The sequence below is a fragment of the Protopterus annectens genome, chromosome 10.part0 (assembly GCF_019279795.1).
Source record: "Protopterus annectens isolate FY-2018-M chromosome 10.part0, PAN1.0, whole genome shotgun sequence".
Classification (NCBI taxonomy): Eukaryota; Metazoa; Chordata; order Ceratodontiformes; family Protopteridae; genus Protopterus; species Protopterus annectens.
In genome coordinates, this window is record NC_056744.1 from 400,767,810 (window position 1) to 400,784,926 (window position 17,117).

At 37.2% G+C, this 17,117-nt stretch overlaps 1 protein-coding gene across 1 annotated transcript in view; it reads left to right on the forward strand.

The window, feature by feature from the left end:
• The window catches only part of HMCN1 (hemicentin 1), a 5,606,893-nt gene that overhangs the window by 2,338,034 nt on the left and 3,251,742 nt on the right, over nt 1–17,117 (forward strand). The window contains exon 21 of the mRNA XM_044085314.1: nt 384–543. Within this exon, the coding sequence (XP_043941249.1) occupies nt 384–543 (160 nt within the window). The remainder of the gene's footprint in view (nt 1–383; nt 544–17,117) is intronic.

A 17,117-nucleotide genomic window follows, 5' to 3' on the forward strand; every position in this document is an offset into this window, starting at 1 on the left:
TATCAATTTCTGAACTGTTAAGAATTTGGCAGGATGTGAAGATGTGAAATAACAACTGTCATATTGTGTTTGTTCATTCTCCTGACAGAGTTTGAGCTAAAGAAATGTGACTGTAAGGGTAGAGTGCTACTTATGATTTGGCAGCATTTCAGCATTTTTATTTCCATGTTCAGCTTATTTCTGTGTTCAGAGTACACCCTGTTATTGTTTTCATGAAACCACATGCATTTTTAAAAGAGGTCTGAACCCAATATTTAGTCTGTGTGTGTGTGTGTGTGTGTGTGTGTGTGTGTGTGTGTGTGTGTGTGTGTGCGCACATGAAAGAGACAAAGTGTTTGCTTTCTTCTTCTTTTTATATTTATTTAGTTATTATTTTTTTTCAGAATGGTGAGTTAATGAGCCCCATCAAGGATACTTTTGAGATGCTGGCAGATGGAAGCTTATACATAGTTTCACCAAGTGGTGACGACACTGCAGAATATGTGTGCACTGCTACAAATTCTGCAGGTCATGCTACACGCAAAGTTCAACTAACCGTTTATGGTAAGTATAGTGTGAGATGTATTTTACACTGACTTTTTCAAATGTGTGCTATCTGAGTATTTTACTAGTAAAATGACTTCAGCTGCATCACATTGCAGATCTTCATCACAGTATTAAAAGCATGCGTATTTCCTGATGAAGGTTATTATAAAAAATATATACTTTTTATAGAAGAGTGGTAATCTTACTAATAACTAACCAAGCCATTAACAGGGCCATTGTAGAATTATGGTTCCAAAGATCATAAAATTGGATGTCTTAGAAGCTGTCAGGAGTTTCGTCTATTACCTTTCCTTTTTGTCTATTATAAAAAAAAATTCCTTGCAGTTTCACAGAGTAGGACCAGAAAGAACAGTTCCTTATGTGAATCTGTAATCAGCAGATGCCATTTAGTTAGTGATACAGAATCTGTGCGTGTGTGTGCGTGTGTGGTAATAATTTTGTGTGCCATAAATAGCTTTGACATATAAAAATTGTACATGAATTAAGAAGCAAGTAAAAATTTCAATGTAGAAATCACAGCAGTATGCATAAATCACATCAGCTAAAATATACATATATTGTTTATTATGCTGTTTCTTGTTTTTTGCCTGATTATTGTAACTGCTAGGTAAGAGAAGTCTTTTGTTTTCCTTCTTGGTGTTTTGTTTACTTTTACCTACCTATTGTTCCGTGTAGCAGTGTAGATATGTATCCTTCTGTCTTCCTGTCTGTAGGACTTAATGTTCTGATGCAATGTCTTGAATATGCTGCCTCCGTAGTCATTTTTATTTTATAGTACAATACTTTCTTACTATATACCATGGAAAATAAGAATTGTATTTTTTCTGTCTAGCTAATGACAGCAGCATTATCAGTGCATCTCCAACATTAACTGGATGTTTGTAATACCATGGGCATCACTTTTATTTGACTTCCTTCAGTCCAAACTCCTGTATTTGGGCTACTTATCCATTTCTTCTCAAATATCAGCATAAAAACTAGTCATATACCATTTGGTCAACCAGATTGAGGGCTATGGCATACAGACCTACCTTAAATCTAGCTTTGATCGGAAAGGATATTCTCAAAGATGTTTTCAGCATTGTGGAATAGCCTTATGAAAGAATTAAGAATGGTTAAGGACTATATCAGTCCCAGAGCACCTGAAAGAAGTATGTAAATGTATCTGTTATCACAATAATGGTTAATTCTGTCAAAGTAAGCCTCCTTTCATCTGTAGATAGTATGTGTTTATGTTAGTTCCATGCTGTTAAGGTGTCTGTAACTCTTATCTGCATAAAGTCTGCTTACCTGCTATCATAGCTTAACTCTGTTGCTAGTTATCTATGCACTGCTGATGTTATTCATTTAGTAGAATAGCAGTTTGCTAGGATCTGCCCAAATCTAGCATTGCCCTAACTTGTATATTTTATGAGTTGCTAACTGTAGTGGTAGATTCTCTTTTAAGTTATTTTTTGTATGGTATTCCTGCTGTTTGTCGATGTTCTGTTAAGAGCTGCCCAGAATGTCATAACAGGAAATTTGTTGGGTTATGGGCGGTTCTAGAAAGGTCCAGTAGCTGTAATTATTCAAAAGTTGTAATAAGTAATGCAAATTTCTTGCCAGGTAGTAGCAGCAGCAGCAAGACGAACAGCTCAGCACAGAAGAGCTTCTTCCTCTCATTTTTTCATTCCCAACAACAGTAGTCCCTTGAAAAACATAGTCTGGGAATAGCTATACCCTTTCTTCCCTATTTCAGAGATATGCCTCTGAGCCAGCCCAGTTTAGATAGCCATATTAGGACTGTTGCATGCTACAGAAAAAAAAATGGAACATTTTACTGCTAATAATCTTGGAGATTCAGGGGCTGTTTTTGACAAAGCAGCTCTTGTAGTGCGTTTCAAGGCATCTTGAAAGCATAGCACATCAACTAGACGGATTGCTAACATTGCAGTGCAGCCTAAAGGGGGTGCTGCAGTCCTGAGTGTGTCATCCTTTGACTGTAACACTAAACCAAGGTCCCATCTGTGGCAATTGATGATAGCTCAGGTGAATGTAAAAGATGCCATGGCAAATATCGAAGTAGGGGTACTTTATTTATACTTTCACAAGAAAAAGAACAATCACAGAAACATCACAAAAGTACAGGCATCTCAAAAAAGAACTTCAAATAACAGATAAACTACTTTAAGCTATGTTCCCCCACTAGTTTTCCCATAACCATTTTTTCAGTTTACTCAATATTAAATAGCAGTTCCTGAGTTTGTTGTATAATAGTTCATCACATCTGGTGAGCCAAAGCATCCAAACAACACTGACAATAAGTCTATCATATTTTTCCCTGAGTTCCCTCTGTTGTTTACATAAGTTAGGATATGGACTTTACATTAGTATTTCTAAGGAGTCAGTTTGAAGTTTAGTCAATGAAAAAGCTGATATAACAGCATTCCAAACTTTTTGTATCCTTTCACAAGAAAAAAGAGCATGTTTCATGGTTTCCTCACAATGACATAAATGGCGAGTCTCTGCTCTTTAATTTTGTATTTCATTAAACCTTTAACTGGTAGTTTACCCATTATCAGTCTCCATAGAAATCTCCACATTCCATATATTATAGCAGAATTAAGCTGACATTCTGCAGTTATTTGCAAAACAGTGGTAGAAGGAGTAGCCCATAGTCCAGTATAATAGTAAAACATTTTAGAGAGATTTTTCCCTGCAAGATAATTTGAATGGTATTGTTTAGCAATATAATTTACTGCAATTCTATGTGTCTTTATTGAGGCAGAATCCCATACAGTGTTGTATCTCATCCATAATATCCTCCCTCTTATGTAAATATCTTTAAATGAGACTTTCTGTAATTTGCAATAAAAATGCAACAAAGTACGACACACAACAGGGATATACATACATAATCCACCATCATGTAGTTTGCAATATTACTTTTTAAGGGATTCAATCTACAGTCTCATAAAAGAACTAAAAACTATGTGTAGTAGCCATTTTCTCTTCCTTTTGGAAAGGGATATACTTTACTTACATAGCCCAGTTTGTCAAGAATAACAGAATGTAAAAAGTGTACATATATGTACCATTGGGACACTGTACGCAATCTATTAGGGCAGTCTCTTTCTTGATATTCTTAATATTTTTACTGAAAAGAGGCGGATATGTCTGCTTTTGTTCTTCTGACAACATATTCTTGTTTAATAGTAAAACTTTTACTCTGTCTTCTGTGATGATTTTCAGATATTTTTCTAAAGAATTAATGTAAAAAGTATTATGGTGCAAAGAATGTGCATAATCTTTGGCTATCTTAGCAAATCATCTGTCATTGTGGCCATTCTATTCTTTACTTCAGTCACTGTTCATAGTTTATCTTAGCATATTCCTTTTTTCTTTCTGTTAAATAAATTTGTTAAAGTCAGACTGTAAAAATCATCTGGCATTTAAAAACAATGACAGTCAATAACAAACAGTAATGCAGGTTTTTCAGGTATCAATTATGCATATGCTCTAATGTACATTAGGAGGCAAAAAACCATACACAAACTTGTACAGAATTTTGTCTAGTTTTATTAGTGAAACACATGTCATTTATATTGTTTGCAATCAGCTTACATCATGATCATTCATAGAAAGAATGCTGATATTACAATTTTAAAAAGTTACTTTCCCATGAGAATATTACATCCTTGCAAGCACCTGGTCAGTCACAATGTCCTTCCGAGGATGTAGCCAATTCAAGGCTCTTAGATTAGTTCGAATACAATGGGTGCATGTCTTCTTTAATGCTTCTCTTTGTCTCTTTCTTGTTCACCAGCTGGACATTATCTCTGATAGCCATTCTTCTGGTGGAAGCAGGAAAAGATACACATGCACACAGATTCATTATTTTCTAACTTTGCAAAATAATCTTTCACTGACAGACATGAGCCAGGCCCAAGTTTCTAATTATACTGCAGCTTATGCTTCAAGCAATAATATGCGAGTTTATTTCTACTATTATTCTAGTAAAACAGAATTAAATGCATTACATATTATACTATTTTTCAACCTTTGCTCTCCATATAGATTTGAGCACATTTATTCCTGTCTAAAGCACACATTTCTCTATATATCTGACCACACAACTTATATATGTCTGAATGTTTGAATACATATTTTCCTAAGCAGCATATATGTGAATATATATTTTTCTAACATTCTCCCTCCTGTTAATGCATTTCATTCTATTTGAAACATAAACAGTATCATTTCATTTCTTAGCCTTTTTCTTTTAAGGACTTTTAGCTAAGTAAGTCATTTGTTTTATATTTCAGATAGGCTATCAACAAATTCAATTCCATGTCCTGGTACATAGTTTCAGTTACTGATATGTCAACTAGGTCTTTAACTAATTTTGCAGACACATGCTCCAATTATGAGCAGTACTACACAAATTGCAATCAGAATATTCATAGGGACCGACCCCACCCCCAAATAGATTCTGGAAAACAGTGGGTTTGGGCCTGGTTCTGACTGTTCTCATTGCATTCATTTCATCAGTCACAAGTTCAACAAGTCCATATGAGTCAGTTTTCGAATGATCCTTCCAGCTTGCTTTAATCTTACCCACTGGATTAGCAGGTTTTCTGACTGTATTCTCGGCTTGCTGAGCTACATTCAACTGCGGACCAATTCTCAGGTAACCATTTATAGGCCTTTTTCCCACAAACAAAATAACAGTTTTCTACTTTAGTACTGATGCGGGTTAACCCTGAATGAAACATTTTTTATCTATAACAGATAATTGTCTATATATTTCAGGATTTTTGCACATCTCTCAATGTTGTTTGGTTTTATATAACATTTGTAAGACACAGTTATGTTACAGTTACTCCAACCAACCTGGAGTGTATCATTTTAACAAAGCAAACAATTCCTTTCTTAAATATAATGCCACTTTGTCTTGTGATCTCACAGTACCCGTGTCAAATAATAGGTTTTCCCAAGTTTCATTTATCCCCAGGGGACAGCAGACATTAAAGTCCTCCATATGCTGTGGTATTGCAGTACAAACCCAGCAGCCAGTCTATAGCCAGTCCATCATCACGTTTATCAATTTCACTTCTGTAGTTATATGCAAGAAAAACCATAACAACAAAGGTCACTACAAACATGGTTAATAAATGTATGATCAGTAGGCCAGTGAACCAATGTCTTTGGGGTTGTTTAGCATTTTTATTCACTCTGCCTCTGGCCATCCTGTATCTGTGGTATGTCAGTTAAAAATGTTTGTCAGATGATCTCAGTTCTTTTTGATGACTTTCTTTTGCTTCTTGTTTGTCTGAAAAGAGTTCAACTGCAAAACAGTCTTATTTGTTAACAATTTCTTCATATAACTAGCTAATGACATTTGGAACAGTTCTCATGCTCAGCAGTGCTAAAGGCAGACAGCAAATTCAAGTCTTTTGAGTCTCACTCATCAATTTTCTCAACTTGTTTTTCAAAATTCCATTGTACCTCTCCACCAGTCCTGCTGACTGAGGGTGATAAGCACAATGGTTTTCAAAATCTCCCAAGCTGATGTATTGTCTGGTTTACAAAATGTGTTCCATTGTCACTATAAATTCTTTCGTATGCCAAATCTAGGAATGATTTCTTTCACTAAGGCTTTGATCACTAAACAGTATTTTTCCCTTCACATTTATTCAGTTTTATGAAATCCATACAAATAGTATGGAGCGGATAGGCTAAATAAATTAGATGGCAATATTGGCTTTTGGAGATTTTACAGATAGCTATTCTAGTGGGTAACTGAATAGAATCTAACAGGTTCAAATGTCAGTATATATGTTAACACATTTGTCTTTCGCTAGATGAGCTGACAGGTTATGTTGCAGGGGTTGTGCTTTTATGATTTTCGTTATCAGTCACTACTGCATAACCCACTAGGTTCTTGGACCCATCCACATAAAATGTCACCTCTGCATTGGCTAAAGGCATCAGTAAGATCTTTTGTTCCATTTCCTGTAGGCAATTGTGTGGTATGCCATCTACAGGAATCGGAAGTAATGTCGATGGATTTAAATGTCGTGCATCGTTCAATCGTCATGTGAGGTTGACTCAAAAGTATGGTCATACAAGAAAGATGTCTGGCAGGGGACAAAATGCTATTTTTCTTGCAGTAAAATTATTGCAACTGCATGAGGTACTCTCAACGTGAGAGGATGGAACAATACCACTGAGGCGAAGCTTGTACTGCCATAGCTGCTGCAACAAACAATCTACAGTCTGGAAAAATCTCTTATGATAATTTGGAAGTCCTAAAACTAACGATGAAACTACCAGTTGTTTTAGTCTGCAAAAAGCTGCTTCTGCTTCCGATGTCCAATGCAGTGTTTCTTGTGCTGCCATTGGTGTTTTAAATATTAAATCAGCCAATGGAGCCGTTTCTAAAGCATAATTCGGTATCTAACTTCGACAAAAATTAGTCGTTTCCAAGAAGGACATCATTTCCTTTTTGGTAGTTGGTCTAGGTGCTTGTAAGATTGCTGTTTTCCTATTTTTATCTAATGTTTTACCTTCTTTGGATATCACATATCCCAGGTATTTAACCTGTTCTTTCCAAAGTTGCAATTTATGTTTATTTACTTTATGCCCTTGCTCAGCCAAAAATTTCAACAATGCTATTGTGTCTTCCCTACATTGCTGCTGGGTAGGAGCTGCAAGCAAGATGTCATCTACATAAGACTGCCCCTGGTGGAGAAAACCCGCCAGGTTGCTAGCCATCTCTTGTGCGAATATTGTTGGACTTTCACTATATCCCTGTGGTAGTCGGGTGTACGTATACCTTTTGCCCTGAAATGTGAATGCAAACCAATCCTGGCTGTCAGGGTGGATAGGTATTGAGAAACTAATATCTACCACGGTGAAATATTTTCTTCAAATTATTTAACAAGGTATGTGGGTCTGGCAATCATTTACAGCCTGTAAATCTTGTACCATCCGCCATTCCCGTTTGCTTTTTAACAGGAAATAGAGGAGTATTACATGGTGAATCCAAGGATTCTACCAGTATTCCTTTCTTAAGTAATGCCATTATGATAGGTTTGATTCCTTGTTCAGCATCCTTGCTCAAAGGATATTGTCTTTTCTTGGTCTAAAGGCCGATTTTGGTGTAATAACTACTGGCCCTGCTGTTGAATAAGCCCTACATCCGATTTCCTGTTGACCAAAGAACATCTGGTATTTTACTCAAAGCTTTTCTTCTTCTTTTATCAAAATCAGCTGTCTTTACTCTGTCGTAAGTGTACAGCTGGGCAATTTAGTTTTGTTTCTGTACTCCTAAGTCCGATAACTCTAAGTCAGTTAGTTTCTCCCATTTCGTCACTTTGTCACCCAAGTCTACCCACCTAACATTCCTGTCCTTGGTTAGGCTAACATGCGGTAGTTTATTGGATTTGTACAATTCCAAGAACTCCTGAGGTAATGAACAACTCACTACACTATTGCCCTCAGTGTCCCAGTATAAAGTCCGTAGTATTAGTCTGTTGGATTCCTGAACAATTTTTGTTCATATTCTTTATCAGGTCCTGATGTGCTACAATAATATAGGGTACAATGTAACAAATGTTGTTGATCAACATCGAGGAAGCACCTTGCTGGTGGCTACATTCATCAGTTCCTTGGTCACTGCCCCTGGACCGGTTGTAACCAGGTCCTGGCTGTACCAATAATAGGCCTCACCCTCCGATCGTACTACAAAAGCATCAGTTTGTCTCTGTGCCTCCATACCATTCATGGTAGGGACTACTGCTATGCCAAAAGTTGCATAAGATCTCTTCCTAATAAGTTCATGGGTATTTGGCAGAAAGTACTATTTTACTTCTCTGGGTTATACCGAGACAGGGTCAGTTATTGCTATATCATGGGAAAGTGGTTCCCTGTACAGCTGTCCGTTTGCTGCTTTCACTAATATATAATCGGGTGACTCAGAATGCTCGGTAACTTTGAAGGGTGTATCAAAGTTCGTGATGCTCCTGAATCACACAAGAATTTGATTTCTCTCCCTTCCACCAGAAGTGTAACTTCCGGTTTAGTGTCTGCTAAATAGAGCTCCAAGCTCAGTAGTGCCAAGTCCAAAACTTCACTTTCCCCAACTTCTACATCCGGTTGCATATCATTTGTTTCTTCTAAGGTATTTACATTATTCCCCTGCTCATTAGTCTCTCCTAATGACTGCCGAGCAGTATAACTGCCATCTAGTCAATCCTCATCATCCTTATCCTTTTTTCCACAGGTGCCTTGCTCCTGCAATCCCTTGCCAAATGTCCAATTGAAGCACTCACCTCTTTTTTCCTGTCCTCATAAAACTCTGAGTTTCTGTCAGAACGTTTGTTACCCTGAGCATTTCTTACCCTTTTGGCTGTTTGTACTACAAAACTTCCGCACCGTCTTCAGCTGTGAAGACCTGCGTTTTCTTTTCTTTTACTATTAAAATGTTTTCATGCCTAGCATACTTTAACAAGGCTTGGAGCCTATGATCTATCATATGCTTCGTGAAGCTATTGATAGGGGAATACAACCTTTTAAAATGCATTCTTCAACTGCTGTTCATATGGGCTATCATTTTTTGATTTTTAGGAATAGTCATACCACTATGATTATTGAAACATTCTAATAATCTACCATAGTATCGTCTACTGTTTCATTATCTTGTTGTATGCATTGGTTAATACAAGTCCAATCTGCCCTAGGTTTCCATTTTTTAGTAATGCGGTCTGTAAGACCCTTCAATCTAGCATCTAGTTCTGCGTCACTATGTGGGAGTGGCCTACGGGCATTCCAGGCACCACAAATCATATGCCAGTCCGGACCCAAAATTTGTCTAACTACTTTTTTTTACCTCTTCCCCATTCAGGTGATAACTCAATCTCATACCCTGTAAATCTTGTACAAATTTCTCAAAGTTAATTATGGGAATTCCTCTGTAGCTTTCGGATGTCTTCCGGTGTCGTCTATACACTAAGAGAGTTGAGGCCTGGCCCTCCTGTCCTGCCTGTGGGTTTGGTACTTCAATTAATGGACAGATTTCCTCACTCTCATCTAATGAATTTCCGCTTGGTTGAACATCTATAAATGTTTGGGATCTAGTTCGATAGGTTCTCTTACAAATGGTTGTCTTAATACCCTGTTGTCTCCGGATACTTCATATTCTAAGTAAGGCATCGGAGGAGGTGGTAGGGAGGGACCGATGCTACTACTGTATTATTATCCTCTTTGTCTAAAAATAATGCTTTTGCATTTTTATTTTCTGTTCCTTATTCCTCAATCCACGCCTGACCTTCCAGATTTTAACTGTTTCAAAAGTTTTATTAGTGATATTTTATCTAATTTACCATCAAATTTATACTTATTAACCCATTTTGAAAAATGTCTCACATTATCTGCTCTTTGCAATTGCATATACTTTGCGTCTTCTGTTAGTTTAGTGCATTCATTTCCCATGTCTCTAAAAAAAGAACTGTTACGTAACCCTTTCTCTTGTACCACGTGGTATCTTATTCCCCCTATTCACAGTACTGTCTAGAATGACTGTTTTACTTTGCTTTGTTTACTTCCTGATCTATGACTCAAGATACATACCTCTCTCCCTGCTATCACAAACCTTAGCAATAGCACAGTGTAACCTGGTCCCTGATCTAAAACAAAACAAAGAGAGGAATTCTGCTTACGAGCCTCCCGCTTACTGTTATGCTTCTTTTAGGATCCAGTTTTCATCAGACAAGTGGACAGCCTCTTTAGATACGACAATTCAGTCGGAGGTCTTTCCTTCTTCTTTGGTGCCACCTATATGCCCTGACCTGCAGCTGGATAAAATGTTAAATAAATTTGTTAAAGTCAGACTGTAAAAATCATCTGGCATTTAAAAACAATGACAGTCAATAACAAACAGTAATGCAGGTTTCTCAGGTATCAATTATGCATATGCTCTAATGTACATTAGGAGGCAAAAAACCATACACAAACTTGTACAGAATTTTGTCTAGTTTTATTAGTGAAACACATGTCATTTATATTGTTTGCAATCAGCTTTTGCCCACCTCACTGGCGTGGTCAGTGACAGGGTTTACATCATGATCATTCATAGAAAGAATGCTGATATTACAATTTTTAAAAAGTTACTTTCCCATAAGAATATTACATCCTTGCAAGCACCTGGTCAGTCACAATGTCCTTCCGAGGATGTAGCCAATTCAAGGCTCTTAGATTAGTTCGAATACAATGGGTGCATGTCTTCTTTAATGCTTCTCTTTGTCTCTTTCTTGTTCACCAGCTGGACATTATCTCTGATAGTGCGCACAAGGCCATTCTTCTGGTGGAAGCAGGAAAAGATACACATGCACACAGATTCATTATTTTCTAACTTTGCAAAATAATCTTTCACTGACAGACATGAGCCAGGCCGGGCTTGGCTGCCAAGGCCAAGTTTCTAATTATACTGCAGCTTATGCTTCAAGCAATAATATGCGAGTTTATTTCTACTATTATTCTAGTAAAACAGAATTAAATGCATTACATATTATACTATTTTTCAACCTTTGCTCTCCATATAGATTTGAGCACATTTATTCCTGTCTAAAGCACACATTTCTCTATATATCTGACCACACAACTTATATATGTCTGAATGTTTAAATACATATTTTCCTAAGCAGCATATATGTGAATATATATTTTTCTAACACTTTCTGTCCACATATCTTTTTTCCATAACACAATAAAGCTTCTTATATTTAGTTTTGTATCTAAGCCACCATTCAGTCCATGTGGTACAATAGTTAATTAGTGTACAGTGCTGATGCCAGAGTCTTATACTTTCCAATCTCCGTAAAACTGTGTCTATCAAATATCCAGTAAGCTTTTCAACTCCTTTACCTACATTTGTGCATGATTTATTCTTAGACAAATAAAATATTGAGGCTGCATAGTCTGATATCAAAAATTTAGTTGTTTGGAAATCTTGCAAAATAGTCTATTTCTGTGATCAGTGTCCCTCTAGTATAAGTAGGCCCTGAACTAGGGTTCATTGTTAATCAACCATGTAAATGGACATCTCTGAAGATTCTAATTCCTTATTAATCTTTCCTCATGGTTTTCTAAATCACCCAATGAAACAATAGTCATAGAAACAGAAACATATATAAGAAACAGTTGTTCACCATTTTTCAAGTTAGTACGTGTGTGTATAGCAATAAAACTGATGAGGCAATAAGGGCCTGTGAAATCACATATAAGAAGTCTACCAGGAATAGAAATAACTGAATCTAACAATGTTAAACTATTTTTTAATAAAGTATGAACATGCCACTGTATAAATCTTGGCCAGAGGATCAAATAATTTTATAATTCCACAATACTTGTGTCTGCTGCTGTTGGCTAGGAGTCAGTAAATGAACATCCAAAAGACAGCAGATGTCCACACAAATAGTCTTACAAACTTTCCAGTACGGTTGAACACCTTTTTATAGTTTCATAAATTCATATGTAAGTACTAGGTTAGTTACCCTTGTGGGACATTTTGAGCCTAGACAATTTCCTTTTTTGTGCTTTAATGTTTCCCATTTGGTTATTCATTGGTCTTACCAGTGTTATGGTTGATAATTATATAGTAGCCCTAATGAGAATAAATGGGATCATGTCCGTTAGTAGTATAGGGGGCAGTCCTGGGGTACATTTTCTGTTTCCCCACCATAGCTCTAAGTTATGCTTGAATATGGACAGGGATGAGCTTTGTTTTATGTGAATGGGGAGTCTGATCCGCAGCAGTAGTATCCTCTGCGAAATATACCTGTCCTTCTAAACCGTTCTGTTGATGATGCAAAAGAGGTTTAGATCACTAAACCAAGTGTTTCTGATGCCTTTCGAATTGCTGATGAACAGTAAATCCATCAGTAAAGGGTCGAAGTATGCCATGTATGCCAGAAACAGGTCACGACTTAGCAGTCAGTAGGATACCGAAGAATTCAAACCTGAACTTACATACCCTTCAAATACAACTGTAGTAGGAAAAACTTCTCCCCTGATATATTTAATCTACTACTACAACATTATGATTGGTCTCCATTAAAAAACTTATAACAGGACCTAGCAGTGGAATTCTTTAACAACAAATTTCTTGACATCTTAAATAATCTTGCCCCACCAGAAAAATACGCTCCATATCCAAACAATTACCATGGCTTTCTAATGACACTAAACTTCTAATTAAACAAATGGATAGCGCCTGGTCTCTACACCATTCCGCAAAAGACAAAATCAGTCTTACCTCATATCAGCAATTAAGAAACCAAGCTAAGAAAAAAATCAATAATGTTAAAAAAGCCTACTTCCAAACCTGCCAATAAAAGAACCCACACAACCCACAAAAGTTCTGGCAAAATATTAACTAACTCCTTAACCCTAGTAAAACCTCTACCCCCTCTCCTTCCACATCCAACACTTCTGAATCCTTAGCCTCACAGTTCAACTCTCACTGTATTAATTCTATCACCTCCCTCCTAGACAACTACCAAAACCTACCACTCATGGTCCCCTCCCCTACCACTAAGAGTGCAAACTTTCTTCTTTAAACCCATTCAAACTGCTTACATAAAAAAAACTCCTAAACAAAGTAAAGCCCTGCTGCCTTGCTGCCGACCAACTACCCAACAAATTCCTAAAAGTATCTACTCCAGCCATCGCCTACCTTATATCTATCCTAATCAATCACTCTATCTCCGGACAGTATGTGCCTCACCTCTGGAAAATTTCTCACATCATTCCCCTTCACAAGGGCGGCCCCTCTAGAGATATCACAAATTACCACCCCATTGCCATCCTCTTTCCCATAGCCAAAATCCTATAAAAATGTATTCACCACCAACTGCTGAATCACCTCACCACTAATAACTTACTATCCAGCTCTCAGCATGGCTTCAGACCTAAACATAGTACAAATACAGCATTAATAACCTTTACCTATATTATTCATCACCTCAAGAATGCTGGACAACTAGTCTCAGCAATGTTCTTGGATATGTCAAAGCTTTTGACACTGTATCCCACCAACTGCTACTCAAGAAACCTGCTACTTGCAATCTCAGTTCATCATCCCTAACATGGTTTTACTGCTGTCTGTCAAATCGTCAGTAGGCTACAAAATAGGAAAACAATCTCTCCCCACTAGTACCAGTATCCACTGGTGTACTCTAGGGATCCATACTTGGCCCCATTCTCTTTGTCAATTTTACCAACAGTCTAAATTTAGCAACCCAACTTGCCATGATCTTACAATATGTAGATGATTCCTCTCTTTTCTGCTCTGCCCTTTCCCCCAAGAACTTCACGACAAAATGCAAAAATTATTCCAGGACATGAAACTTACCTCTCCAACCATCAACTCATCCTAAACCCAAATAAGACTAAGTAAATGATTTTCAGAAACAAAACTTCCAAGCCCAGCTCACTATCTCTCTCCAGTCACTCCTCCAGTGGAACGAAAATTGAGCCTACAAATCTGACCAAACTCCTAGGGGTTACAGTAGATGACAGGCTAAAATTTGATATACATATTTCTGTAACAATCAAAAAAGTCTATGCCAAACCCGGCACTCTGTATAAAGCCAAACCTTTCCTAAGACACCAAGCCAGACTAGCCATGGTTAGATCTCACTTACTGTCTACCCTCCTGTACTGCTCACACATTTTCACCAGCCTATGTAAGGCTGACCTTAATAACCTAGAGTCCTGCTATAACAAAATAGCTAAGTTTGCTACCAGTCATCCCCATAAAGCTTGTCATTGTGCCATTATTCAACAACTTAACTGGCTGGAACTATCCAACCCTCAACACTAAACCAACTTACCTTTGCCAACAAAATCATACACAACCTCAGTAACTGCCCTGCACTTTCAAACCTGGACCAACCTAACCTCAACAACAGGTCCCTTAGGTCATCCGAAAGGCTATTGCTAAAAGTTACCCAGTCACACAACTATCATGGTGACTCCTTCTATTCCAGTAAAATAGCTAAGACCTGGAATGCTCTTCCTCAGCACATCCAAAACAAACCCAACAGTTCTTTAAAAAAAAAAAAAAAGATTAAAAGAATATCTCGACAACAACTGTCTGTGCCCCTCTAATTCTCCTGGATAATTCCTCTCTCCTAGTACTTCACAACTCTCTTCAAAACCTTTAAATAGCTAATGTTTGCCTTCCATGTTTTATACAGATTGGTTTGCTTCTGATAGATTTTTGATTATTCAGTTATCAATATCTCTGTGTTATGCTGTGCTCTATGTTTGATACTTAAATAATTTTGTTATTTGCTTTTTTGTTAATATATGTTTTTCATATCTCCTTGTTTCCTTAACTAGTTGTAACAAATTGTTTACTGCTACTGGAGCTTTTCTCCCCGGGTCTCGGCTGAAAACTGTCCCAGTCAGACACTACCCGGTTAACAAATGTAAATAAATAAATAGTGACAAATCTTTGAGTCAGTTCATGTCAGACATGTTGTTTAGGCCTTGTATCCTTTTAGTTAGGTATCTCTGTTGGCCTTCCAGTTGTTGCACGTGTCTGAGGGTCTACTTTTAAAGCTTGAAGTTTCAAAACTTCCAATTTCTTATGGTCAAGAGCATAAGATCGAAGTTTTGAAACTTCAAACTGTTTAAATGGACATTGCTGTACAGCGCAAAATGGGAAATGAATAATTTTCCTCACTGTAGTGCGAACTTGGAGTTGGTATATTTAATTAGCAGGGGTGTGGGGGTGCAGGAGGGCTTGACTCCTGCAAGAACGTAAAAAAAATTGTTTTTATTTTTTTTTCCAAGTTTCGAAGTTTCAAAACTTCGATCTTATGGTTTCCACCATAAGAAATTCAATGTTTTGAAATTTCAAGCTTTAAAAGTAGACCTATGTCTGGATAGATACATGCCAAAGGGAGCATTATATTCAATGTCTGGCCTAATGAGGGCTGAATAAAGGTAGACAATGACATCTCTAATTCTAGACACAATCCCTTTGTTTATAAGCTGTGCAACATAGAAGGACTTTATTGCAACAACAGAAACATTTATGTAAACAAGCGTACCAGGACCAGGACAAAATCCAAAATAAACGATATACTAAGTGAAAAGACATCCACTAGGCTTAAGTAGGGCTAAGATACACTTTAATTAAAGCTATAAAACAATAACACAGTAGAAATAGGTAAGTGCTTTCGCGAAACTACCGCTTCCTCAGACCATAAAAACATACACTCTGTTAAAACACATTTAAACACTTTACTACCAATCAAATACAGGATAAAGTCACATGGTTTGTATTAATGATGTAAGCCTCTCCTTTTTAGAGCCAGCTTTAAAGAGACAACATTAGTAAGTCCTGGATATGCATCTGCTTTAAAGTTCAATATCCATCTTAATTCCATAAACTCAGTCTCATTAGCAATGTCACCCTCTCTTATGTTGATGTTCACCTGCTACAAAACCAGAAATTTAAACTGGTGGGTACCACCTAGTTCTAAAGCATGTTTGGCTAGTGCATTATTAAGTTTACCATTACGTATTTCATTCACATGTTCAGGTATCCGCTCCTTCAAAGTACGATTGGTCTTCCCAACATAAAACATTTGTCAAACAGTCATACAAATGTCGGTTTTGTAAAACAACTGGAAACAGTCACACATTTCATTGCTGGGTATGGTACACTAAAGGCAGAGGGCCTGTATACTGAAAGGCGTAATAATGTGGCAAGATTATTGCATGGGGATTATGCAAACATTAAAGTATTGAAGTAGTTGAGAAACATTGGAAACATGAGCCACAAAGCATTATGGAAAATGACAATGTTTATATCACATGGGATCACCCATCACCAACAGTTCAAAAAATAGATGCGAGAAAACCAGATTTAGTAGTCCATAAAAAGAAGACAAACATAGCATTGACACTGAAATTGCTAAACCCAGTGATTACGGTGTCTTATGTACAGAGAGACACAAAGTCATAAAATACCAGGATTTGCAAGCAGAAATGATGGCAAGGATACCCAGAATGTTCCAATGCGTCTCATAAAAAATTATTTACAGTCATATTTAGATATGCCACCGTTACATGCAACTCCATATGACTTGCAGAAGAAGTCAGTTGTAGACGCATTGTGGGTGCTGCAAAGAGAATTTTTGGCTAACATCAAAGATTGAAGCAATACTTATTTCATGAACTTTAATCATACTTTGACTTAGGAATGGGGTCCATTCCTGTTATGGTATTAGGAATCCAAAAGACTTGGAGAAATTAAACCATGGCTATCACTGCAACTTCTTAGAAGAAGTAAATTCACTTCCCATTCAAAGTAGTGCCAACCTTCTTCTTGGCTTCCTTCTTTTCAAACTCCTACACCAGAACGCACCATCCCCCCAACCATGAGACTATCTACAACCAACTCAGGCCACAACCCTAGAAGCCAATCTAATAATGACCCTACTCTCATAACTCCATCAACTAAACTTCATTCCACAGACTGCAGCTTCTGTGCTCTTGCCCTTAAACTTTGACAG